The 25,012-nt window shown below is 48.6% G+C and overlaps 1 protein-coding gene across 2 annotated transcripts in view; it reads left to right on the top strand.

The window, feature by feature from the left end:
* LOC147722941 (uncharacterized) overlaps positions 1 to 25,012 on the top strand; it is a 796,795-nt gene that overhangs the window by 653,504 nt on the left and 118,279 nt on the right. For both annotated transcript variants that reach the window (XM_086965340.1, XM_086965341.1), the window contains exon 12: positions 1,982 to 2,057. In XM_086965340.1, the coding sequence (XP_086821466.1) occupies positions 1,982 to 2,057 (76 nt within the window). The remainder of the gene's footprint in view (positions 1 to 1,981; positions 2,058 to 25,012) is intronic.

The raw sequence follows: 25,012 nt of genomic DNA, 5'->3' as shown, positions 1-25,012 counted from the left end.
TGCAGGCAGCAGCTTTTTGACGATCTGGAGTCGATAGCGCTGGCGTTGGTGGGCCAGGGCTGCAGTGTGGGACAGGAAAGTGCGTTGAGTAACCTACAAGCGTTGCCCCCAAATCACGGTGCATGCAACCGCGTTGATGTCTCCTTGGAGTGATGTTGTTGGTGAGACCAGGTCTGCGGTGCGAAGCAGGATGGTGCTTCAGGTTCTCCACGAGCAATGTCTACAGGTCCCAGTTCAGGCAGCGGTGTTGTGGCATCGTCGGGGTTACCCAGTCGACGGTGTGATGTGAGGCAGTGCGAAGTGCGGTGCCCACAGGTCACAGTGAAAGCAGCAACTCGGTGGTGGCATTGGATGGCGTTGTCGTTGGGACCAGAGTTGAGGCGCGAAGTGCTGCTGTGCCCTCTGCTGTCCCTTCAGGTCACGGAGCAGGCAGCGGTGTTCTTGATGCCGTCATGGTACCCTTTCCCTCTGTGGCAGCTGAAGAATCCAGTTCCAGAAGCTGGTACCCAGAAGATGTTGAAATCCTTGATTTCCCTGAGACTTCCAACAGAAAACAAGCTCTACATCAAGCCTTTGGAGCAACTTAGACTGCAGAAGGAATAGTCCAGTCCTTTCCCTGCCCAAGACAGAAGTAGCAACTGCAGGCCAACCCAGCAAAGCATGCAGCAAAGCGGTAGTCTCTCCTCACAGCTCTTCTTCCTGGCACATTCCTTAGTCCAGCAGTAATCTAAAGTTCTGTGGTCTGGCCCCAATATTTATACCACATTTCCCTTTGAAGTTGGCACAAAAAAAGCTCAACAGGCATACATAATCCAAGTTTGCCTGGCTCAGGCCAGGCTCACTCCAGGGGATGGAGACAGCATTGTAGAAGACAGACATAGTCCATTCAGGTGCAAGCAACAACTCCTCCCACTACTCTAAATGCAGCCCGGTCTATTCAGCCTGGCTATGTGTCGCCCAGTAAAGGCAGGACACTCCTCAACCACCCCCTGATGTTTGTCTTGTGTGAATGCAAAAACCAGCGACTGTCGATCTAAAACCCAGAGAGCGAATACACAACGGACAGAGGCACATAAATGGTTAGACAAGAAAATACCCACTTTCTAAAAGTGGTATTTTCAAACACAGAATATAAAAATCATCTTTACTAAAAGATGTATTTTAAAATCCTGAGTTCAGGATGCCAAAACTCAATTTCTCTATTGTGTCCCAATGAAAAGTTAAGCTTGTAAGATGTTACAAAGGAACTCTCATGTCAGCCTATGGGACGGATATCATTGCAGTAGTGAAATACTAAATACACAGTCTTTCATTATCAGGACATGTAAAACACATCCGTACAAGTCCTACCTTTCACATAGACTGCACCCTACCCATGGGGGCACCTTCGGGCTACCTCAAGGGTACCTTACGTGTAAAAAAAGGGAAGGTTTGAGCCTGGCAAGTGGTTGCACTTGCCAGGTCGACATTGCAGTAAAAACTGAAGTGGCAAGTCCGAGACACCTTTGGAAGGCTGCCTGTGTGAGTGGTACAATCTGTGCTGCAGGCCCACTGGCAGCTTTTGATTTACAGGCCCTGGGTGCACACACAGTTCAATGTGCTAGCGACTTAATAGTAAATAAAATAAGCCAATCATCGAAAACACCAATCCATGAACACAATTTACATTGAGATCATGTGCAATTTAGCACTGAATAGCAGGGATAAAATGCCCACAGTGTCAGAACTATCTATCAGAAAGATTGTTACGGAAGCTAGGTTATCTTTTATTTGTGCACTCCTATAGTTTAACTCCTTTGTTTAAAAGTGATCTAAATAGTCACTTGCTACTACTGGCCTTTTCTCGATACGTTTAATCTAGGGAATGCTCCTATAATATGTTTTCACTCTGGAAAAAAGTATATAACTTCAAGTTTTTAGGAGTTTTTACTTCATTTTTCTTAATTCTTAATTCTTTTTTTATGATTTTGTCCCACATTAGCTGAAAGTTACTCAACATGATCTTTACAAGTTTTTGCAGAAGACGAAGAAATCCTACTGGAAAGATGTGTCTTGTGGTAAGTATGTAAACTTTATACATTGATATACAAAGTGTTCACTGAAGAAACGCATAGGTCATAAACTGTTGGTGTACCATGCAGTGTTTCTAATGCCTTTAACTTCACTGATTAAATCATGCCTCATTTATTACAGCAAAAATCCCAGAGTAGTCCAAGATGTAACAGTTTTGCTGTTTGTCTCCTCTTTTTTCTCACATTTATGCTGCACACTACACTGTTGTTTTTCGATATTCTCTGAGTTTGATACTTTGCAGGTTTCTTTCGACATTCTGAACACGATTCAGTCTGTCTAAGCCCCCTGACTGATAACTCTCCACATGTTTGAGTACATCATCCAGCTGCTCATCCAGTGTACTATTCCAGGCCCCAGACCAGTTACATTCAAGGTTGCATTTTACAGCTAGTAAGTGGAAGAGTTTAGTAAAATCGGGAAGATGCATATCCCCATTGACATAAATTGAAACAGGCAATTTTAGGCAGGAAACAGGTCAAATAAAATGATTTTTGCTTCAGAAATTGGAATTCTCCCACTCAAATGTGGTCTGTTGGCATGTATGCGAGTATCTTATGCAAATGTTGATAAACTCAACATATCTTGTATTTGTAAACATTAAATTCCCAAAGTTGATGCAGAGCCCCAAACCGTTCAGTTAGACTAGCAGCATTGCTGCCCGCCACTGGAATTTCTTGTGTTACTTTATTGAGTATTTGCATAAATGAGCATTTCCCAAATTCTTGGCCAGGGTGGGAGAATTTGGAGGGTGTGAGAAGGGTTTTAAACCGTCCCCTGGCATGAGTGAGGGCATGTGATGTGGTTTTGAATGATGCACATTATTACAACAGTTGGTGTTCCCTAGGTCTGTGGGTTTTACCACTTTCAAATCTAACCCATCTGAAAGGCAAATAAAACTGGACATAGTGGTGCTTTAGATTCTTCTGTTCTCAGGTATTGTGTTACTGGCATAGGTGCGGTTAGTTTCCCCATATTGTTCCATACTACTTTTATTCTGGATTTACATGCCCTGTTTCTAGGGTTTTAATCCAAATCTAGAGCTTTAGTGTTTGTGAAGTTGCAACATGCTTTCTTTCTAATAAAATCCTTTTGTCAATGGTTCTCGTGATTCCGTGCCTACATTTTCTCTGATTTAATGATTTCTATACCTGGCTTCAGGGCTCTACTTCTTTGATGTCTTTTTTCCCTCCCTTTTTAGTAGTATTAATCTTGGGTATTCCCCCCTTTAGATACAGTGTCTGTAGTAGAATAGTATGCACAAGTCCTTCCGAGGAGAGTGACTGCTGTGCTTCATGGTCCCTGCAAGGGAGAGGTAGCAGTTGTCATTTCCTCTTCCACATCTGTTTTGCCACGTAGAAGGGAAGGCAGAACAGATGTAGAATATGAAATGATATAATAGTTATTATAACCACTGCAGTTATAGCATGGAAGACAGCAATGTTGTAGGTATGGTGTGTGAATGGGTGAGATTGAAATGGAGGCAGTCCAGAAGTCTGCAATGTGCAGACAGCAAGCGTGAGCTCAGAAGTTTTGGCAAATGTAAGAAGGAGAGAGGAAAATTAAAGCAGAGAGGTCGAAGTGGTGGATGAATTTAGGAAATGGGAAAACGGGAAGAGGCAAGAAGAGTTAAAGAAGCTGGAGAAGCAGGCGGGAAAAGGGTTTCAGAGGAAAGTGTGGGGAGGGTGAGAGAGGGTTGTGGGACATAGAAGAGCCAACAGGGGAAGAAAGGAGAGATGTTGTTGCAGGTAATATTGAAGGGCATGCTATTTAATAAGAGGGTGTGGCATGCCCCCGATTGGTAATGGGTGTGTGTGATTGTGCGCATGTGCACGCAAAAGGAATTTTATAGTGTGGGTGCGTAACATGGCCTGTAATGGGACAGCGGGGTACATAGTAAAACTCGTAAGTGATAGGGTGTAAAGAACGGTTGGGTTGCAATTAGATTAGTGGTTCCCAAACTTTTTAGAACCACAAACCAACTTTTAGAACAACAAACTGTTGTCAACCACCTAGCTTCAATGGACTTGAGGCATGAGCAATTCTTTTTGGGAAACGTTACAGCCTTGACTGTGCCAGTCCATATCTGAGTATTGGCAAAATATTGATCTGCCCGTATGAGTGGCAGATGTGAACTTCACAGGAATCTGGAGCTGGAACACTTTTCAGCATGGAGCGCAAGCATGTGGTATCCGTTTACAGAAACCCCAAGACTTCTAAAAAGTTTTGGTGTTGATGCCAGTGGTTTTACGGCTGAAACGTGTTGTGGCAGATATATAGCAGTTTTCGATTGTCTGAGCCTCTTTTGATGATTTATCATTACAGAGCAAGCTGGCTCCGTGTGGCCCATGCCCCCTTGAGTTAGGTGCACTGCGGTACTCAGCTACACAGAAGAGGATTTTCATTATAAACCAAGAGCTGTCCCCACTGGGAAGTTATAGTTAGGACTAAGTTTCCATTAGGAAAGCATTTTTTGTTTTACTTATAACTTTGGCGCTGTTTGACACATCTTTACAAAACTTAAAACAAGCAAAAATGTAACCACCTCTGCTTCTTCCTGGAATGTCTTGTTGCTGGGGCCGAGAAAAATGAGATCCAAAAACATGTCTCCCCCATGCAATTTTGCGTGGGAAAATTAAACAGCGATAGTTGCAAAAAAGCAGAATTAAACCACATTTGGCAGAAAGTTGGATCTTGCTCTAGAAAGAATGCTTTTGTTATTTGTTGTAATTCCATGTAGTTTTTGAGAAATGTAAGGTTCAAATTGTGTGTATATATGATACGGCAGAGGATCTGCTGGACCAACAGATCAAAAGGGTAAGATTTGATTGCGTGCCATCCAATCAACAAAGATATGGCAGCAGCCATTGTAGGACTACAGAACTCAGTCCCCTGTCTTGTAAAAAGATGAAAAAAGCATATAGGGGCAGACTCTTCTCCCCTATACCTGGTGGGTGCTTTCTCTCTCTCTCATTTTTGCTGAGCAAGTCTGTGGGACCCACCTTTTATTTCTTTTTTTTATAACCAATTTTATGAGAGACCAACAAGAGAGAAACAATACTTGCTGTTTGTAGAGTAATTCGCACAAGTAAGCACCGTAAGTGCTGTGTTTAGAAAGTGTTTTTCAGCTCTGGAACTGTCCATCCCCTCTGAGATACCCAGAAGAACATTCATGGGGATGAGGGGAACTTCCCAGCCCAGAACCTCAGTGAGTTCCCCTGTTACTGACTCCCAGTAGCGTGTGATTGTGGAGCAGAGCCATACCATGTGATAAGTCAGCTTGGGGGTGGGTGCAGCGGGGACACGATACGTCGGGTTGGAGTCCAGCACGATGGAGATGCAGCGGAGTAAGATAAGCAGTGCTGATGCTTTGACTGTTTTGGGAGCCATCCAAGCGTCCATCCAGTCAGCCTCGTCCAGGGACCCGAGCCAACCCTCCCATCTGTCTCTGAGTTGTGATAGTGTGTTAGGGGTGTTGTTGGTGAGGGAGCGATCGATACGGGAGATCCCTCCCTTCCCTAGGTTACTTGTCATGGTCTAGGCTTCGGGTGGGCTATATTCGGGCAGGGAGGTGCCCTCTGAGATGTGAGAGTGGAGGGCATGGCGTATCTGCAGGTACCGGTTGAATTGGTAACGCGTGGAGGGAGTAGTGAGTCTGTAATTGTTGGAACGTGCGTATGTGACTCCCTCCCCAGACATCCCCCAGTAGCGAAATAGCAAAGAGATCCCATGATCTAAAACCAGAGGGCTTCGCCACCTCTCCTAGCTGTGTGCCGCACCACAGTGGGGTATGTTGAGTCAATTTATCCGACCAGTGGTTGTGATGCAGAGAAGCCCGCCAGGCCAAAAGCACCCCGCGTGTGACCTCCGATAAAGTTTGGGGAATGGTGCACCCATACAGCATCCCTTGAATGTTACCCAAGCCCAGGGTGTGGAGCTCAAAGTGGTATGCTAGGTCAGACCAGCCACCATAAAACCAGTCATGCATGGTGAGGAGCAGAGTCGCTAAATAGTAATGCTGTCCAGCTCCGGGAACCACTACTTTGATAAGGAGAGGTGTGTGTTCTGAAGCATATAAAGGAATCTGGGCAGGATCATCATTTAAAATAGAGCTATTCTGCCCATAGGGTTCAGTGGCAGAGTTTGAAACTTGAGGAGGTCAGCTCGAGCCTTTTTCACTAATGGGGTGACGTTGAGTGACCAAGCGAGATCGGGGAGGAAGGCGACCTAGATTCCCAGATTCTTGAAAGACTATCGCCGAAGGGGTATCGACAACTGCCAATCAAAGCACTCTCTTGAAAGGTGAAGGGTGATCAGAACGGACTTAGCCGAGTTTAATCGGAGGCCGGAGGTTTGTTCAAAAAGACTCAAGGCCCTGAGGCAACAGGGACCTGACCAAGCTGGATCTGCTAGGAATACCAGAATATGGTCAGCATAGAGGGCGATCTTATCTTTCTCTACACCGGGCCATCGCCATCCCGTGAGGAGCTGGTCAGATCGGACAAGGCAGGCAAAAGGCTCCATTGCCAGCGCGAACAGGAGGGGCGAGAGGGGGCACCCCTGCCTCGTGCCCCTTCCAATGGGAAAGGGGTGCGACTGAGCTCCATTGACTAAGTTTATTTATTTATTTTTTTATTGCAGCACCAAAATAATTGTACAGACAATACCTTTATGGCATTCTATTTAACATAGCAAGAAGGCACATTATCAATTCTCTCCCCCCATCATACCAGGCACGTCTCCAGAAAGAAGACTAAGCTGCCATCGCGCTGAGTCCATTCCTTGCCGCATAGTTCAATGTCCGTCATCACATTCACAAGAAAAAGTGGACTGCTTTTGTAATTTTCGCCCCTCCCCCACCCCTGTCAACCACCCTCCCCCCACCTTCTGTCAGTCCCGAACTCCCCCCCCCCCCCCCCCCGTGGCAGCGCTGTGTGAAAATCCTAGTCAGAGTAAGGTCTGGTGTGTGCAAGAAGGTCCTATACATTCACTAAGGTGTGTTCCTAGGTGTGTTGGTGGGGTCAGCTGCCACCAAGTCCTCCTCCTCTCCTTCCTCCTCATCATAATCATCCTGGAGCACCTGCACCATCATTTCCCACGCTGTTGCCCTCTCCATGGCTTTCTCATCATCCGTCCTCCTAGCCATCTGGTACCTCAAAGTACTTTCACATGCTGCCCACCGCAGACATTCACCATACCACCGTTTATACGTGGGTCCCACTTTCGACTTCCAATTCCTCGTTATTTCCCTCTTTGCAAGGATCAGCCCCAAATCTATAAATCGGCTGGTATTTTTATTTTTAGATGTGTGTGGAAACCAATGTAGGACCCCCATGCCTTGGTGTACTGTATTTCCCTATCTGTAGCATTATTCAGGGCCCTCCCGACTTCCTGCCAGTAATCCCCCAAGGCAGGGCAGTCCCACAGCATGTGACCCAGATCCGCCCCAACTGTGTTACACCTGGGACAGGCCGCCTGTTCCACCCCAAAGTATTGCCGTATTTTCCCAGGCCTGAGGTATGCCCGATGAATAATATAGAAGTGTATGAGCTGGAACCTGGCGTTCCTTGAGCTTTTCCGCGCCCTTCGTAGCAACTGGCCCCAAGTTGCATCAGGGATCTCCACTTGGAGGTCCAACTCCCATTTAGCTTTCAAAGCTGCAAGGCCTCCCGCAACATTCTGGAGTACAGGCAGGTTACTGCTTTAAAGGTCCCGGCTGCCATCATCGTATATTGGCACGCCATCGATGTCGCCGGTTCCTGCAAACCCTTTCCCCAGTGGTCTTGCATGGCGCCTGTTACCGCCGCATGTAACAAGTAATCACCTCGCGGGAGATCGAACCGCTCCTGCAACTCCTGAAACGGAAGCAACGCACCATCCTCATACAAGTCGCCCAGCATTTGAACCCCAGCCTCCTCCCAGCCTAGTAATCGTGACCAGTCCCCTCCATGAGGGAGGGCTGTAACCATCCCCAGCGGAATTTCCGGAGCATACATAAGGCAGATCCCTGCTCGTTTGCGCGCCCGATTCCAGCAGAGTCGGAACGTCTGTTCCTCCATTGTCAAATCCCTAACCAAGAGCTTCTGATGCAGCGTGATGTATGCCAGCACATGCCGCGGGGTGCCCTCATCTCTAGTATGCTCCGGGCCTCGATACACCCTTGCTACCTCCTGAGTGAAAGTCTGCAGCTGAGCCGCCAGATAATACCCTTCAAAATCGGGCACCGCCATGCCTCCCTCATCCTAGGGCCGCAAGAGGGTATCCAGCACGATTCGTCGCCTGCCCGTGCCCCAGAGAAACGCTATGGTCAATGATCTCAGGCGTCGAAATACGGAGCCCGGAATCCATACCGGGAGAGTCCTAAAGTAATACAACAGCCTGGGCAGAGCCACCATCTTAAGTAGGGAGACCCGACCAGCCAGTGAGAGTGGAAGAGTGGACCAGAAATCCATACACCCTCTCAGGGCAGTAATGCAACGGTTAATATTGCCATCCAGCATATCCGTTGGGGTATGGTAGATGTAAACGCCAAGATAGTGCAGACAATGCGGTTCCCACCGGAGTTCCTGCGCCGTGAGAGGGCACAGCTCTCCTTGTCTCAGAGGGTATAGACAAGATTTGGGCCAATTGACCCTCAAGCCCGACAGCCGCCCAAACAGCTCCAACAGACGTCTCGCCCCCAGTAACTCTGCTTCCGCATCAGCCAAGAACATCAATAGGTCATCCGCATACAATGAGATGACATGCGGCCTGTCCCTGTATATCAGCCCCGTATAATGGCGGCCAGACCTGGCTTCCGCTGCAAATGGTTCCATTGCCAAAGCGAACAAGAGGGGAGAAAGAGAGCACCCCTGCCTAGTGCCTCGTCGTACCGGGTAGTGCTTCGAGATCAATGAGCCCACTCTGACTCTAGCTGTGGCTTCCGTATACAGGACTTTGGTCCAGTTGACATACCCGTCCCCCAGCCCGAAACGCCTCATCACCTCATACAGATAGTCCCACTCAAGACTATCGAAGGCCTTCTCGATATCTATAGAGAGCACGAATGGAGTAGTGGCGTCCGACCACTGGGCCCCCATCAACCTTGTAAGCCTGCGGATATTGTGGGTAGTGTTACGTGTCGGGATAAAACCGCATTGATCCTTATGAATCAGACCGGTCATGTGGGTCAATAATCTATTTGCCAGGATTTTGCTCAGAATCTTGTAATCCGTCGTGAGCATAGACAATGGACGGTAGGATGAAAGGGCAGCGCCCTCTCTGCCAGGCTTTAATAATGGGATCATAAGGGCCTCGCACATGGAGCTCGGGAGCCTACCTCGTGATTGCGCTTCATTGTAAACCAATTGCAATTGCAGAGCTAGATACTCCAAGTATTTGCTATAAAACTCTATCGAGAGACCGTCAAGCCCCGGAGTCTTGTTCCTAGCCATCTGCTCACTGCACTCCCTATCTCCCCGATCGTTATAGGCCGACCCAACTCCTCTGCTTCCGAGTCCTCCAATCGTGGTAGCTGCAACCCTTCTAGAAAGGTGCCCAGCTCATCCGCCCCGCCCGTCTGTCCGCTCTCATACAAACCCTCGTAGTACGTCCTGAACCTATCCAGAAACCCTGCTTGGGTGTGGCAAAGCCCCTCCCCCTCCGCCTGAATCGCCATGATCGGCGCGCCCCGCCTGATCGGGTTGGCAAGCCACGCCAGCATCGACCCCGCCTTATCACCTTCCGCATGCGCCCTCGTCATATACGCCTTATGGTCGAAGCTACGCAGCCGCTCCAACTCCACCGGTAGCGCTTCCCTGGCGCCACTAAGCCCTTCTTGAAGCTCAGGGTGATTTGGGCGTTCCCTCTCCTTCTCTCTGTCGCTTCTCCGCCTTCTCAAGATCATCAAGCAAAGTTTTACGAGCCCCTGCAGTGTTCCCAATACAGTGTCCCCTGACCACTACCTTAAACGCGTCCCACTCCACAGCCCTAGTGGAGGCGGAGCCACTATTCTCCTCAAAGTAACGTGCTATTCGCTCCCCCAAGGCCTCCCTAAAGAGCAAGTCATCTAAGGTATCAGGTTGCAGCCGCCATGTTGGTACACAGTTGATTTCCACCATCCAGTTCAGGGACAACAATAAAGGGTTGTGTGCCGACATCGTGCGAGCCAAATACTCCGCGCTACCCACTGTTGAGAGCATGTGTGACGAGCACAGAAACGCATCTAATCTAACATGCAGGTCATGTAAATGTGAATGAAAGGAATAGTCCCTCGTGGTGGGGTGTAGTGTTCTCCAGGCGTCCCCCAGGTCCCAACTCTCCTGCCATTCCAGTCTGCGCTTCGCTACCCTGTGTACTGGGGATGCGTGCAGCGGGGGATGAGACCTATCCAAATCAACATCCACCACAGAGTTGAAATCCCCCCCCCCCCATGAGCACCGGCCCTGCCAAATAACTCGCCAGTTTGCCCGAGAGTGTCGTTAGAAAAGCGGGCAAATCCACATTTGGGGCGTACATGCTGCAGAGAGATACCACCCGGCCCCTGAGTCTCCCCTCCACCGCCACAAACCTACCCTCTGGGTCCACCATCGTCTTGGTGACCTGGAAAGGGACCCCCGCCCGTATCCAAATCAATGTCCCCCTTGCAAAGGCCGAATATGTCGTGTTAAACAGCTGCCCCCTCCATTTTCTTCGCAGCGCAATTCCCTCCTGCTTGGTGAGATGCGTCTCTTGTAGGAAAGCTATATGCACACCCCTACGCTTTAGATATGCGTGAACCTTGTGCCTACGCACCATAGTATGACGACCCCGCACATTCCAGGTCACACATTTCAGAGCCCCCGTACTAGCCATGTCCCTTTGCACACACAGACAGAACAATAAAAGCCATCGACCATGCGCTTTTGCCAACAACGTGCTGCCCCTCCCTCCCACTCCAAACAAGTGAACCCCCCCCCTCTCCCCCCCAAAAACAACCCGAGCGTCCCCAACTACTCTCGGTTCCCACCCCCCCAGGACAGGCCCCCCCCACAATTGGAAGCAAACCCATCCAAACTATCACACCCAACCATCCCTCAAAGGAAGGCACTATTATTCGCAGTCTCCACTGCGATGACCGTAAGGGCCAGTAGGGCGCGGACCGATGTCGAGAGGGTTCGTTAAAGCAAATCAGCCCCGCATATCCCGCCCCATGATCCCCTCATAATAGATTCACGAAACCCCATACAACAGTAAACTGCGCTCACGGGCACAGCGCCCCAGTGTCTGACCAGTAGGCCGCTCCTCCAGTCCAGTGGTTCAGGCCTCGACTATCTCCCCAGATGTCTGCGGTGTCACTATTGGGCCTTTGGCTCCACCAAATTCCGAGAGCCCCGTCTCCGACCCCGTGCCCTGCTCATCAGAGTCCGTGCCCTTCCCGGACTGGCTTCTGGACGCGCTAGATAGGTCCACAACCGCCTGTAGGGCCGCCTTCCTCTCTGACTCTGTCTGTGACACGGATGGTTTCCCAGTTCTCCGGCGATTTTTACGAATCCGTTGCGACTTCCTGATCGGCTGCGCTTCTCTAGCCTCCTCCGCCCTGGCCTTCGCTCCGTCCGTCCCAGCTTTATAGGTGTCCCACCAGGCCCAAGCATCCGCCGAGGTCGTGAAAAAGAGTTACTTCTCATCCACCACCACTCTCAGCTTCGCTGGGAAGAGCAGGGAATATTTTATGCCCTCTCCACGGAGCTCACGCTTGAGGGACAAGAAGTTGGCCCTGAGTTTCTGGGTCTCAAAAGTGTAGTCCGGGAACATGGTGACTCTGTTGTTGTCAACTTGAAAGGGTCCCGCTTCCCTCGCCCTCTGTAATAGCCAGTCCCGGTCCCTGTAATGGAGTAACTTGAACACCACCGGGCGAGGCGGCAGGCCCGGGGCCGGAGGCCGAGCCGGAACCCTGTGTGTCCGTTCCAGGGAGAAAAAAGGAGATAGTCCTTCCGGTGCCACCTCAGTGCGTAGCCAGTTGTCGAGGTAGCCCACCATATCGTCACCCTCAATTTTTTCCGGTAGGCCCACGAGGCGAACATTATTGCGCCTACTCCTGTTTTCCGCATCCTCGGCCCTCCTCTCCAACACCTTCAGCCTTTCTAGAGCATCCGCCATGTGCGCTTTCACAGCTGCGTGGTCTGGGGCCAATTCCTGAACAGTGATCTCCATAGACTTGACTCTGTCCTTAAGTTTATCATGGTCTGCTTTCAGGAGACCCAAGCCCGTCGCCACCTGGGCGATGTCCTGCTGCAGGGCATCTTTCGTGGTCGCGATGGCCTCCAATATACGGTCCTGCATACGCTGGAGAGCAGACTAGTCGCGATCCGCTCCATCCGCCGCCTCCGTGTCGGTCGCTCCGTCCCCCTTCCCTTTTGGTTTCACCATCTCGACTGCAGCTGGTAGCGGCCTCTAGGCTCCCTTTGTCCCCCTCACTGTCTACGCACTGCAGAGCTCCGCCACTGGAGAACTCCCCGGGCAATAGGGTCAGAGACCTAGGATGTCCTCAGGGCAGCGGACTCTGCTCCGATCGCACTAGATAGTGCAGTACTCTGGGGTCCACTGCTGCCGCTGAGCCTCAAGATGCCAGTTTGTACTCGGATAGTACAGACCGTCGTCACAAAGCCGCCGCCATTTTAGGACTTCGTCGGCGAACGTAATTGTGGTCGCGATTCCCAACAGCTCGCAGCAGCGTGAGGAAAGTTCACCCGCGCCCGCCGAGAAGGTCAAGAGGGGTCCTTCAGTCTAGCAAACACCGCCAGTAATAGAGCAGCAGGAGAATCCGGCCTCGCGCTCCCGTCGTTGCTGTGACCAGGCCTCAGGGCGCCATCTTAGATCGACGACATCACACCCGGTGCTGGTCTTCAAAGTCAAATTTCAGGGCAAGGAACAGCTCCAGGTCGTCCACTCTGAACGCCGTATCTTCCGTGATGACTTCAGATTATGGATTATCCCAGTTTCACTGGAATTCGCTCGGATAATCAGGATGATATTCGGGATCGGGCGCGGAGCTCCGGGCTCACGCTGCCTACCTCCTCGGCATCCAAGCCACGCCCCCCATTGACTAAGTTTATGTGTATGAACCGCCGTACATCGTTTAAAGGCGCTATTACCTTTAAAGGCATTCCTCTCGAGCAGGTAGATGCTTTCACGTACCTTGGAATAACACTACAGGGGAACATGAAATGGAATGCACACATAGATACTGCTGTATTAAAGTTTAGCCAACTAGCAGGAGCACTATCATCAAAACACAGAGCTTCTCTTACCAAACCAGTAAAGTGTGTTCTTGAGATCTATTACATGAAAGGTATCAGTGCTAGTCTATATGGCTCAGAGCTATGGGGTTTCTGTAACCTAGCAAACCTGACTATAGCAGAAAACAAGTTTCTTCGGGGGCTGGTAGGGGTGCCGCAAAGTACGCCCACTGTTCCTTTGAAATTAGACCTTGGGAGGAAAAATATTGCGGATCTAGCGAAACTGCGTCCACTGCTGTATTGGAGACGTCTAATGGTGACCCCAGAGTTAGCTCACTGTGCTTCAGCACTGACAGACATCGTTCTACTTGACCGCTTTCATAAAATTGTTTGGTTGAAAGAATTACGGGGGGTACTGTCACAGTTAAAACTAGACCACCTATGGGGTAATACTGATGTGTCCTGCTTCCCCTCAAAGATCAGGCTGAAACAAATTTACTGGGAGATGGTGAATCTTAGAACTTTTGCCAATGAGACTAACTCTTCTCTGACAAGACGCTTCCTGGACCTAAAAATGTCCCCCTCGTGTGAAGCGTATTGGGACTTGATTGAGAAGCCGCACGACAGGAAGTTGTACTTTCAATTTAGAGTCGGATCGCTCCCAGTAAATGCGTTTAAAAAGAAATGGTCTACAACCTGGGATGAGCATTGTTACCACTGTAAAGATCAAGTTGAGCATGTCTCCCATGTACTGTTTTGTTGCCCTCTATATGCCAACCCAAGGCATAAATGGATAAGACCCGTTTGCCTCAACTTCGGGACGCGTAGTCAAGCTACGGCTCTTAGAATTCTGGAAACTGATTGTTCTTCACTGTTCGTAATTGCTGTTGCAAAGTTTTTGGCCTGGGCCTGGGTGATTCGAACACGTGCTTTATTAGGAAAAATGCCGTGAGGTATCTTGGTTACCATGTTTCTAATGCTTTGACGTGTGAGTAAGTGTCAAGGTTGTTCTTAATAATGATTTAATAGCTTACTGTATTCGATGGATTTGTGTTTAATACTTATCTTAAATCTTGTGTATTTTAAATTTAGTATTTATTGTATTGTGTTAGTATGGAAATGCTTTTATGACTGAAGTCGAATAAAGCTTTGAAATTAATTGCCAATCAAAGCACTCTCTTGAAAGGTGAAGGGTGATCAGAACGGACTTAGCCGAGTTTAATCGGATGCCGGAGGTTTGTTCAAAAAGACTCAAGGCCCTGAGGCAACGGGGACCTGACCAAGCTGGATCTGCTAGGAATACCAGAATATGGTCAGCATAGAGGGGGATCTTATCTTTCTCTACACCGGGCCTTCGCCATCCCGTGAGGAGCTGGTCAGATCAGACAAGGCAGGCAAAGGGCTCCATTGCCAGCGCGAACAGGAGGGGCGAGAGGGGGCATCCCTGCCTCGTGCCCCTTCCAATGGGAAAGGGGTGCGACTGGGCTCAGTTGACTAAGACCTTGGCTCTCGGCCTACAGTAAAGAGCCTTAACCAGTCAGCGGAAAGGGGTTCCGAAACCCATTTCCATTAATACTGCCTCCAGGTATCGCCAATCCACCGAGTCTCATGCTTTCTCGAAATCTACGAGAAGGAGAGATAAGTAGGGGGTCAATTGTTGTCGATTTGCTAGAGCGAGGTGGAAATGCCTGAGGCAGTGCCGGGTTCTCCTGGAGGGCATAGATCCGCATTGGTCAGGGTGGACCAATTTGGCCAGGTAGGGTTGTATGTGGTTGGCTAGGACAGAGGCGAATATTTTGAGCTCTGTGTTAATGAGGGAGATGGGTCTGTAATCAGAGCAATGCTTCGAGGGAGGCTGGGACTTTGTTATCACCACTATGGTGGTCATATCCGTCTCAGGACGAAATGAGCCTTGATCAGATGCCTCCTGATACACTTCTAGAAGGTGGGGAATCAGGGTTTCCTGCAAGGACGCATAGAACTCCTGCGAGAGTCCATCCGGCCCTGGCGTTTTACCTGCAGCCATACGTGAAATTGCATCACTAATCTCCTTTAGGATGAAAGGGAATTCCAGCGCCTCTGCCTCAGACTCACTGAATCGAGGGAGAGAATACTGGTCGCGCTGAAGGAGGTCAGGGAGCGAGAGAGGGGGCGGCTGTGCAGAGTAAAGAGTAGAGTAGTAGGAGGCAAAGCATTGGGCCACTGCAACAGGGGCTCGCTGGATGGCTCCATCTGAGCCAATCACCTCAGTATGATACGATTGGCCATCGGATAAGTGGCCAGACGGTAAAGGAGTTTCCCATTTTTATCTCCCCACCCATACACTGGCGCTACGGAGGACCTCCACAACAGTTTTCCCAGCTTCTAGGGAGGTCTGCTTATTCTCGTCCCTCAGAATCATCAGTCTCCTATCTTTGGCTTCAGTTCTCTCTTCCGGGGGTTGAGCCTCGATTAGGACAGCCTGGGCCTCTACAAGTGTGAGGCTGGAGTCCTGTTTCATACGTTTAACTTTGAGTTGGCCTTTCGTGAAGCCTCAGATGGTGGCCTTTCTCGCTTTCCTTAGGGTGCGAGGAGAGGAAACCGACCCATGATTAGTGGTAAAATAATGGCAGAGCTCGGTTCCCACTTGTTCCCTTAATTACTTGTCCTGGAGGAACCAGGCGTTCAGTCGCCAGATTGGGTGCAACGAGGCAGGGAGGCTGCCCATCCGCATCGCCACTGGAGATTTGTCGGATACCCCTCTAGGAAGGATGGTGACTTCCTGGATTGCCCGACAGCCCAAGGCCGGCAAGAAAACGAAATCAAGTCCCGCATGTGTGTGATGGGACGCTGACGTGTGGGTGTAGAGGCGAGGTTGTCGGGTGCCAGAGTCTCCAGGCGTCCCCGAGACCTAAGGTGGTCGCCCAATCGACAGAAGGGTATATTGAGCGATTTTGGAAGTGGAAGGGGCCGTGCCAGTGTCGTGGTCTGGGTCCATTATCACGTTGAAATCACCCCCAACGATGGTGGTCCCCAGAGGGAGGGAGGCAACCAGTGTAGAGAGAGACTGAAGTGTAGAGGGGACCCGCCTTTTAAAAACAATTATGTCCACCAGGATGGGCTGGGATCCAAACCCAGTGGGTTGGTGCAGTGATGGTTTGTTTGGGAGAAAATGCATTGTTTCCCCTCCCAGACCCTTTACGAGGCCCCGGTGCCAACGTTGATATATAAATGAGGGAGGCTTGAAACACTCCACCCTACCTTCCTCGAGCTGTTCACCATCCCCTGGGACTCCATTCCCCCTGGACTAGACCAAAGCAATGTTCCGGGGACCCCATCCCTAGGATACTACTCTTTCCTGCTCAGGGGAGTGCAAGGGAAGAATATAACTTCAATTCCCTTCCCACACTGTCCTGGGCAGGGAACACAACTTGGCTTCAGCCCAGCTGGAGCACAAAGTATAGCGAAAAAACAAATGGGGGATGGGTGCTGACTTGGGAGACGGCAGGGACTGGGGGGCCTTTGGTCTCTCCCTGCAAACCCCAACATTTGAACATACTGTGGATACTGGGGCACCCACTGTTTAAAATAGGAACTGCTTTCAGAGACACCCAGTATAAGTGAGTAGCTTGGGGCTCCCTCTGCATCTCTACTCTTGCCATCTAGTGTTGAGCTCAGACGTGTGCAACATGTTTTCTTCACAGAAGTCTTCAAGTCACAAGGTATGGTGACTCCACCCATTACAGGTAATGCACATGGGCATTGACTCAATTGTTTGTTTGGACGTCCAGCCTGCAATCTCTCAGTTGATACCCTCTGCTGTAAGACATTGGTACCTCTCAGATCTTCCACCCGAGCCTCATCAATAATCTTCTGCTTAGTCACATCTGTCAACTTCGACATGATAGCTCCTTTCACCACGCCCTTTAGGGCACTTGCTCCTTCTCCGGACCTTCTCTGCTTCTTCTACTGAGATTGCAGACTCTGCAATGTAAAGAACTCCTTTCCAATACTCTCCACAGTGCCTTTCAAAATACCAGTAGGAGGATCACCATCGGGTCCGTAACTCACATCTTTTACCAGAGCATGAAGAGCCATCCTACGCTCCCTGCCTCGCTTTCCGATCCAAAAAGATGCTACAGTACAATGGAGATCAGAGCCTAACTCCGCATACACCGCGTACCACTAGGCCCTCTGCTTCAGGCGTGACCCGAGCTCTCACTCGGACTTCGAAGCAGAGGAATTCCCTCTTAATACAACAGAAGATGTCGACTGTGAGTGCAACACCCACCTTCACACAAGCACCAACACCCTGAGCACCGCCTTAGTGAGGGTCAGACATCGAGTCCTGACGTCTGCGCTGCCTGAAGGGCATGGCTGGAAACCAAACCAAGGCCTTGAAGCCAAGTCCAAGGTAACATCCGGCACAAAAACAGCCCCTCCTGCATTGGCCATCTGTATTGACAGTGCTTTAGAAGCGAGCACCAGAGCCAGCTTCAGCTCTCAAGATGCCTTCCGGTATGAAAACGCATTCGAAATACAAAAACCTGGGTCGGTGTTGAAGCGTTGGGTGCCCAAAGTCACAGCAGCTTTGGAGGACCAAGAGTAGCCCATCCTGCTTTGTCTCCAGGAGGAGCTGGATACCAAAAAGTGGCGCTTCGCCATCCACCCTTAGACAGGGAGGATTATAACCAAGCCACTGCCATGGGAAGCAAGACTTTCTACCCGAAAATGGAAGCTGACTTCTGAGGAGAAGCTTGCTCAGTTACCCTCTCTTGTACCTAAGCTGAGAAAACACTGTGACAGGGGCACTAATCCAGCACCAGGCACCACCACCTCCTCCACCACTTCTTCCTCTAACACACTGACCAGAGGGATCACCACGATCCTCTTATGGGGGAAGGAAACTCTTGTACCCTGTGGATGATACAAGGCATTGTTTGCCCCAAGGATTGGAGGCAACTGATGGGATAATTATACCATTGACCAACCTGTAGACAAAGACCTAAACCACTACCCCATAAACCCATCTGCTTCCTACAATACCCCCTCATATAATGAGATTATAAGCAGGACCCCAGCCGTACACTAAGTAGAGCTTCAAATGGATCAGGAGGGTGAGGACTTCCTTGTGTATATTTTCTCCTCTACCCCAAGGTCAGTGCACTAATTCTCAGTGCTTTAAGGAAGGCTAAGAACTGTGTCTGAAACCTTTAAAAACAAGGCATCACACTCTGAAACCCACCATACATGAGGTGCCAAATTACACCAAATAAAGAAAATGTAAATATTGATGCGCCGTGCAAACTAATGGGGCATTGCAAACTCTATCGAGCTCCTTAGACGTTGTGACCGTGCTTACTGGGATGCGAATGAAGGGCTCCTGCAGCATCTACCAAATGAGGGCAGAAAGCGGGGGCACAAGCTTGTCTCATTGGGAAGCTAATTTCTAACACCACCATCCACTGTGCCCTTGGCGCAGCTGACACCACAGCACGGGACATTAACTGTAGTGTACTGATTCAACAACAAGCCTAGCGACATGTCTCTGGTTTTATATCAGCGGTACAACAGAATCTCCTCAACCTTCCTTTCGAAGGGGAGCTCCTCTTCTGACTGCAGGATGCTGGAAACAAATAAAAAAGGACACGGGCACCTCATAGGCGATGGGAGATCTTTAAATGCCTTTTACACAGTGGTCCTTTTGAAGGTCCAACTATAGAGGGGACTCTAAAACAACCTCCCTGAGGCATCTACATCCTACTAGAGCCATCAGCACCAACAGACACCATCACTGGGCTACTCAAGGGTAGGTTATGGAGGCAGTAATTCTAGGCAAAGGTGCCACAGCTAACTCAGCTGGCACCACTAACTAGTGACTCCCTCTACAGGGATTTCTGGCCTGTTGGATGGGCTCCAATCAGTCGGTTATTTCCATCATCAAGCAGGGATACTGCTATAGAACTTGCCTCAACCTCACCAAGAAATAAGTTACTTTCCTGTATCTGTAGTTCTCCCTGTAGTTCTCCAGTATTGGAAGCTTTCATACATTCACATGCTTGAAGCATTCCCCGTCATCATGATGGAAGTACCCTGGACTTAAAATAGTAGTATTAGTAGACTTAAATAGTCCTAATATGGTATTAGGTGTAGGCTGAAGAAGGACTAGACCTCTTAGTTTAATAAACTATCATAGTCCTTATAAAGAAAAGGACCAAAAGTTAGCCCCAACCAGTCAGCATCAATCACCCTCTAGAACACTCCTGATTGAAGCTCAGAGCCTCAGATTTTTTAGCACAAGTGCTGTATATCATCTGTTACGACATATAAGGTGAGCTTCCCCCTGGGGAGGAGGGTGGGTCGCATGTAAATCTATGCAAGCTTCCAATACAGGTAAGTACGTTATTTCTTACTCCAGTATTAGAACTTTCATGGATTCACATGCTTGAATCAGATTAGCAAGCAGTTTGGTAGCACATTTACCATGGTTTTGAAGCTTAACAGGAATCTGAACACTGTAGCCTGCAAGCAATCATCAAACAGTATAAAAGACATAACCATACCAGTAATAGTAAAGGAAACAACTTTCATAAGCGTTAAAGATAATAACCAACTTACTATATGGAAATGTGATACAGTTGAAAATAGGTAGGAGGGTAGACGGGGGTGGCTCACCTTAATGGAACAGATGCCGACGAACTGCCTGACCCCCTGCTGTGTTATTGAGAACTGATGAATCCAAACAGTAGTGTCTGGTGAAAAAGTGTCTATTCTTCCACGTTGCTGCCCAGCAAAATTCCAGAAGGGACAGTCCCGTAAATACAGCTGTAGATGTTGCCACTGACCTTGTGGAATGGGCTCGGACACTTGCAGACAGAGGTCTGCCTGCCTTTCGATGACAAAACTGTAGTGCACTTGCGATCCATCTGGAAATACTCTGTTTGTAGAGCAGGAAACCTTTCCTTGGTGCACTGTATGCCACAAATAGTTGAGAGGTCTTAAGCAAAGATGTTGTCCTATCTAAATAGACCTTTAGGCAACGTTTTACGTCCATTGAATGTAAAGTTCCCTCCGCCGATGTCGTAGGATTCGGAAAGAAAGTTTTAAGTACCACTGATTTGTTCAGGTGGAAATCAGATGGCGCCTTGGGAATGAACTTTGGATTTGTTCGGAGCAGATTTCCATCTGACCTAAACTGCAAGAAAGGTTCCTTTATTACAAATGCCTGTATTTCACTGACCCGTCTGGCTCAGGTCAAAGCAAGTAGTAAAGCCAACTTCCATGATAGGAATTTGATTTCTGCAGTATGAATCGGTTCAAAAGGAGCTTTTATTAATTGTGAGAGAACAGTGTTCAGTTGCCAGGCTGGTGGTGGAGGTCTTACAGGTGGAAACACCCGAAAGAATCCTTTAAGAAACTCTTTAGTTACTCTAGACGACTATAGAGGTGAAGATGAGGATCTTCTGTAACGAGAAATGGACGCTAAGTGAACTTTAATTGAACTGTGTGCCAAACCTGATTTCCCAAGAAGCAGAAGGTAAAGTAGGATTTGTTCTGGAGAGGAAGACAATGCATGTAAACTCTCCAGATTGCATCAGATGCAGAACCGCTTCCACTTGAGGAAGTACATCCTGTTGGTACAGTCCGCCCACGCTTTGGCCTGGATATTGCATAATTCACTAGAAATGCTTAAGAGTCTGAACTCATTGTATTCAGGAGCCAAGCTGACAGATGCAGGCTCTTAAGGTCCGGGTGTAGTATCTGCCCCCTGTTTCATGGTCAGGAGATCGGGAATAACTGGAAGTTTGAAATGAGGGACCTGTGATAGGAGAAGCAGTTCCGTGTACCAGTGTTGGCGTGGCCACGCCGGAGCTGTTAGGATCAGTTTGCATGGTTCCATCTTCATCTTTCTCAGAACTCTTGGAAGAAGAGGAATGGGAGTGAAAGGGTAAGCAAAGATTCTGGATCATGCAATTAAAAAGGCATTCCCCCATGACCCCTGTTGCGGATGCCAACTTGCATAGTTAGGCATTTGCGGTTCTGGGGAGTTGCTTCCAAGTCCGGTGTGCCCCAGCTCAGGAATATGTTCCTCAGGATTTGATGGTGCAGCTCCCATTAGTGACATGCTGATGTCAGTATTCTTAGCGTGTCCGCAGTCGTGTTCTATCGTCCTGGAACACGTTCTGCTCGGAGGCAGATTCTGTGATCTTTGGCCCATTCCCACAACTTTTGAGCTTACATGGAGAGATGGCAAGATTTCGTGCCACCTTGCTTGTTTATGTAGGGCATTGTCATGGTATTTTCCGTTCGGACTTGCACTGATGAATTCTGTATCCTGGGAAGAAAAACCTGGAAGGCTAGATGCAAAGCCTTCAGCTCCAGCAAATTTATGTGAGATTGAGTTTCAGCTTGATGCCATTTTCCGCTTACTTGGAGCTCTTGAAGGTAAGCTTCCCATCCCTCTAAGGACACATCTGTTGTGATCACTAATGGTGTGGCTTCCTGATGCTGGGACATTCCTACCGATAAATGTTCTGTGTCTAACCACCACTGTAGTGCCTTCACCATACGTGGAGTTACTCTGATTGTGTCGTTGAAGGAGGATACTCACTGTACCCACTGTTTGTCGAGCTCCCCCCGAGAATAGGCCCATCCTGAGAAGACAAAACTGGATCAGTAGTATGCATGACGACATCATGCCTAAAAGGGATTTGAACAGTCGGACTGAAAGAGACTTTATTTTGATGGAATTTGCCAGAACAAGAATTCACCGCTGACGTTCCTCTACAGGGTATGGTTTTAAGCCAAACCGTGTCCAGTTGCACTCCTAGGAAGACAATCTTTTATGAAGGATTCTGATTGGATTTTTGCTGATTTATAGTCATACCCAAACTTTTGAAGAGAGTTGTGCAGGCCTTTGTGGACGCTCCCGCTTCTCGCTCGGACGAACTTTGATTAGCCAGTCGTCCAGATACGAAAGACTTGATGTTTCCGCTGGCTGAGAAATGCTTTCGTTGGAGCGAGACACTTCGTAAAAATTCTGGGCGCAAACTTGAGACCAAGTGGAAGCACTCTGAACCGGTAGTGGTTTCCAGCTACCATAAATCTCAGGTATTTTCTGTGTTTTGGGTGAATAGGTATATGGATATTAGGCGTCTTGGGGGTCTAATGTGGTCATGTAATCTTGTTGGTCCAGGAGCTTCAGTACCTCTTGCAACATTATCGTTCTGAAAGATTTTTTTTTCTGATACAGATTGAGATTTCGAAGTCCAAAATCGGTTTTCACTGCCTTAACTTCTTTTTGATTAAGAAGAAACAGGAGTAAAAACCTGTGCCCCTGCTTGAGAATGGTACTTTCTCTATTGCTCCTTTGTTCAGCATGTTTTGTACCTTTTGCTGAAGAGCACTGAGATGTCTGTGGTGGGAGGGTTGTAGGCGGTTTTTGGGTGAATTCTAGAGCGTGTCCAAATTGAACTAGGCGCAGAACCCACTGGTCTGTAGTAATGGTTTGCCTCTGGTGGAGGAAGTGTGAAATGTTGCCTCCCAGGCGGGTAGGATGAGATTGAAAAGATTACCTTGCTGAACTGAGAGTTGGAGCTGGTGCCACAGGTGTTTCATTGGTGGCGGTTAGTTTCCTTGTCAGCCCGTGATGTCTTTCCTCTAAATGGCATAGAAGAGTATGCCGGCTAATTGTACTGCTGGTATCCTCCTCTATAGGAAGGTTGACCTCTACCCTTTGACCCCCAAAAGGGAGCTTTTCTGAACTGCATCGTCCCTAACGACTTGGCAGTGTCTGCCTTGATGGTTTTAAGGGCTTCCTCTACATGGCTGTCAAAAAGAGTCTCTCCATCATATGGAAGGTGCAATTTTTTGTTATGAACCTCAGGACGAAAAGAGGTGGCTTTAAGCCAGCCCTGTCTTCGTAGAACTGCTGCTCCAGCTAGTTGTCTAAAACCTGTTACAGCAACATCCATCGCTGAATCTAATATTTCGTTTGATGTTCTCTCTCCTTCATGCAATATCTTTTTTGCCTCCACTTTAACATCTTCCGGCAGTTGATCAATATAAAAAGCAATGTCAGACCACATTTGGCGATCATAGCAGCCTAAGATTTCCAAGGAGTTTGCTGCCTTTACCGTTAGAGCTGACATTGATGAGAATCTTTTTTCAACAGAAGCTACACATCTTCCCTCTCTGTCCAGGGGCGCAGAAAGTGGCACCGTAGGACTTTTTTAGCAGCGTTGAGCAGCCTGCATCACTACTGAGTCCGGTTTTGGGTGCCCTGTGAGGCATGCTGGGGCATCATTAGTTGTCTTATATTTTTTATCCAGACGTGGAAGCACCTCTGGCACAGAGGCTGGGTTCTTCATTATTCTAACACTTTCCTCCCAGATATCATGGCAATATCTCTAACTGACTTACTAAATGTTTCTTTAAAGTCATATGAGAAGCAGTTCGCTTGCTTGTATGGCATTGGTATGGCAAACCTTTTTGCTGTACGCTCCAACAAATTGTGAATTCCCCCAATTTCTTCAGGTGGGGAATCTACCGGAGGAGGCACTGGTGAGGTTGGTGAAAGCATCCTTTAGTCATTCCATTCAGAAGCTGTATCCTGGAGTTCCCCTTCCTCATCTGAAGAGGCTGGTTCCTGGAGGGGAACAGACTGTGGAGTATTCAGCGCTGAGAGCACTGTAGGAACATTAACTCTTGTCGGCGATGTCACCTGAAGAGGAGGAGGAGGGGGTATATTAGACAGGTCCGAAGGTGGGAGGCTGTGTCTATAATCCTGCAGCATAAACTGCAAATCCGCTAGTAATGCAGATGTCATTGTGACCATTTCTTCATGGTACTGTTGATGTTGTTCAGGCTGGGTAAAATAGACTTTACCATAGTGTGGCTGGTCATCATCATCACCTTGCTGATACGTGAAGTGCAATTATGACGGGCTATATGCATCCCCAAAGAGGCCTTCTTCTTCTCCCTCTTCTTCAGAAACTCCCTCTTCTTCAGAAACTCCTCCTCTAAAAGGTGAGTGGGTAAAAGAGGAGTAATTTTACTGAGTGAAGTGTGTTAAGGCTTGATTTCCGATGCCAGAATCTTTTTTGGCATAGTCAGCTTTACAGAAATAGCTTTCGTCAGTGTCTTACGTTGCACAGCTTTTAATGTACCTGCCGTAGGTGATGATGACTGATTTTGTCAACCTAGGGGATTCGTCGACACCTGTGGAGTCGTTGACGGTAGAAACTTCGTCAACGACGGTGACTTTATCTTCGTCAACTGCAACTTTTCCATCGACGGTGAGGTCCTCGCAGACCGCTACTGCGTTGTTGACCTTTTTTTCTGTTGGCTGTGGTGATGTCGACGATGACCTCGTCAATGGTATTTTATTTGACTACTTATGTTGCTTCAGCGTCGACGACGAGTGCTTCGTCGACGATGTGTCAACCTCGTGAGATATTAAGGAAATGGTCGATGAAACTGGGCTTCACGTCGATGTGCCAGAAATGTATACTCTTGTCATCGCCAGATGGTTGTTCTTTTTTATGGGAGCCTTTGTGCTCAGAGGAAGTTTCAAAAGAGAACTTCTTGGCGCATTTCTTAGCAGGCTCCTTATCAGACTGTGATGAATCTCTTGCCCTTTTTACAGATGTATTTGTAAAGGTATACTGGTCATTCTCGGAGTCTGAAACAGGGTCTGATCTAGTTTTCAATTTCTGAAGCCAGGTGAGAAGACGTCCTTCCCTGTCTCTAAGGGTCTTATTTGAAAA

Source organism: Lissotriton vulgaris, chromosome 4_1, assembly GCF_964263255.1.
Source record: "Lissotriton vulgaris chromosome 4_1, aLisVul1.2, whole genome shotgun sequence".
In the NCBI taxonomy this organism is placed as follows: domain Eukaryota; kingdom Metazoa; phylum Chordata; class Amphibia; order Caudata; family Salamandridae; genus Lissotriton; species Lissotriton vulgaris.
Note: the sequence above shows the minus strand (reverse complement) of the source record. Positions and strands in the feature narration are given on the sequence as shown.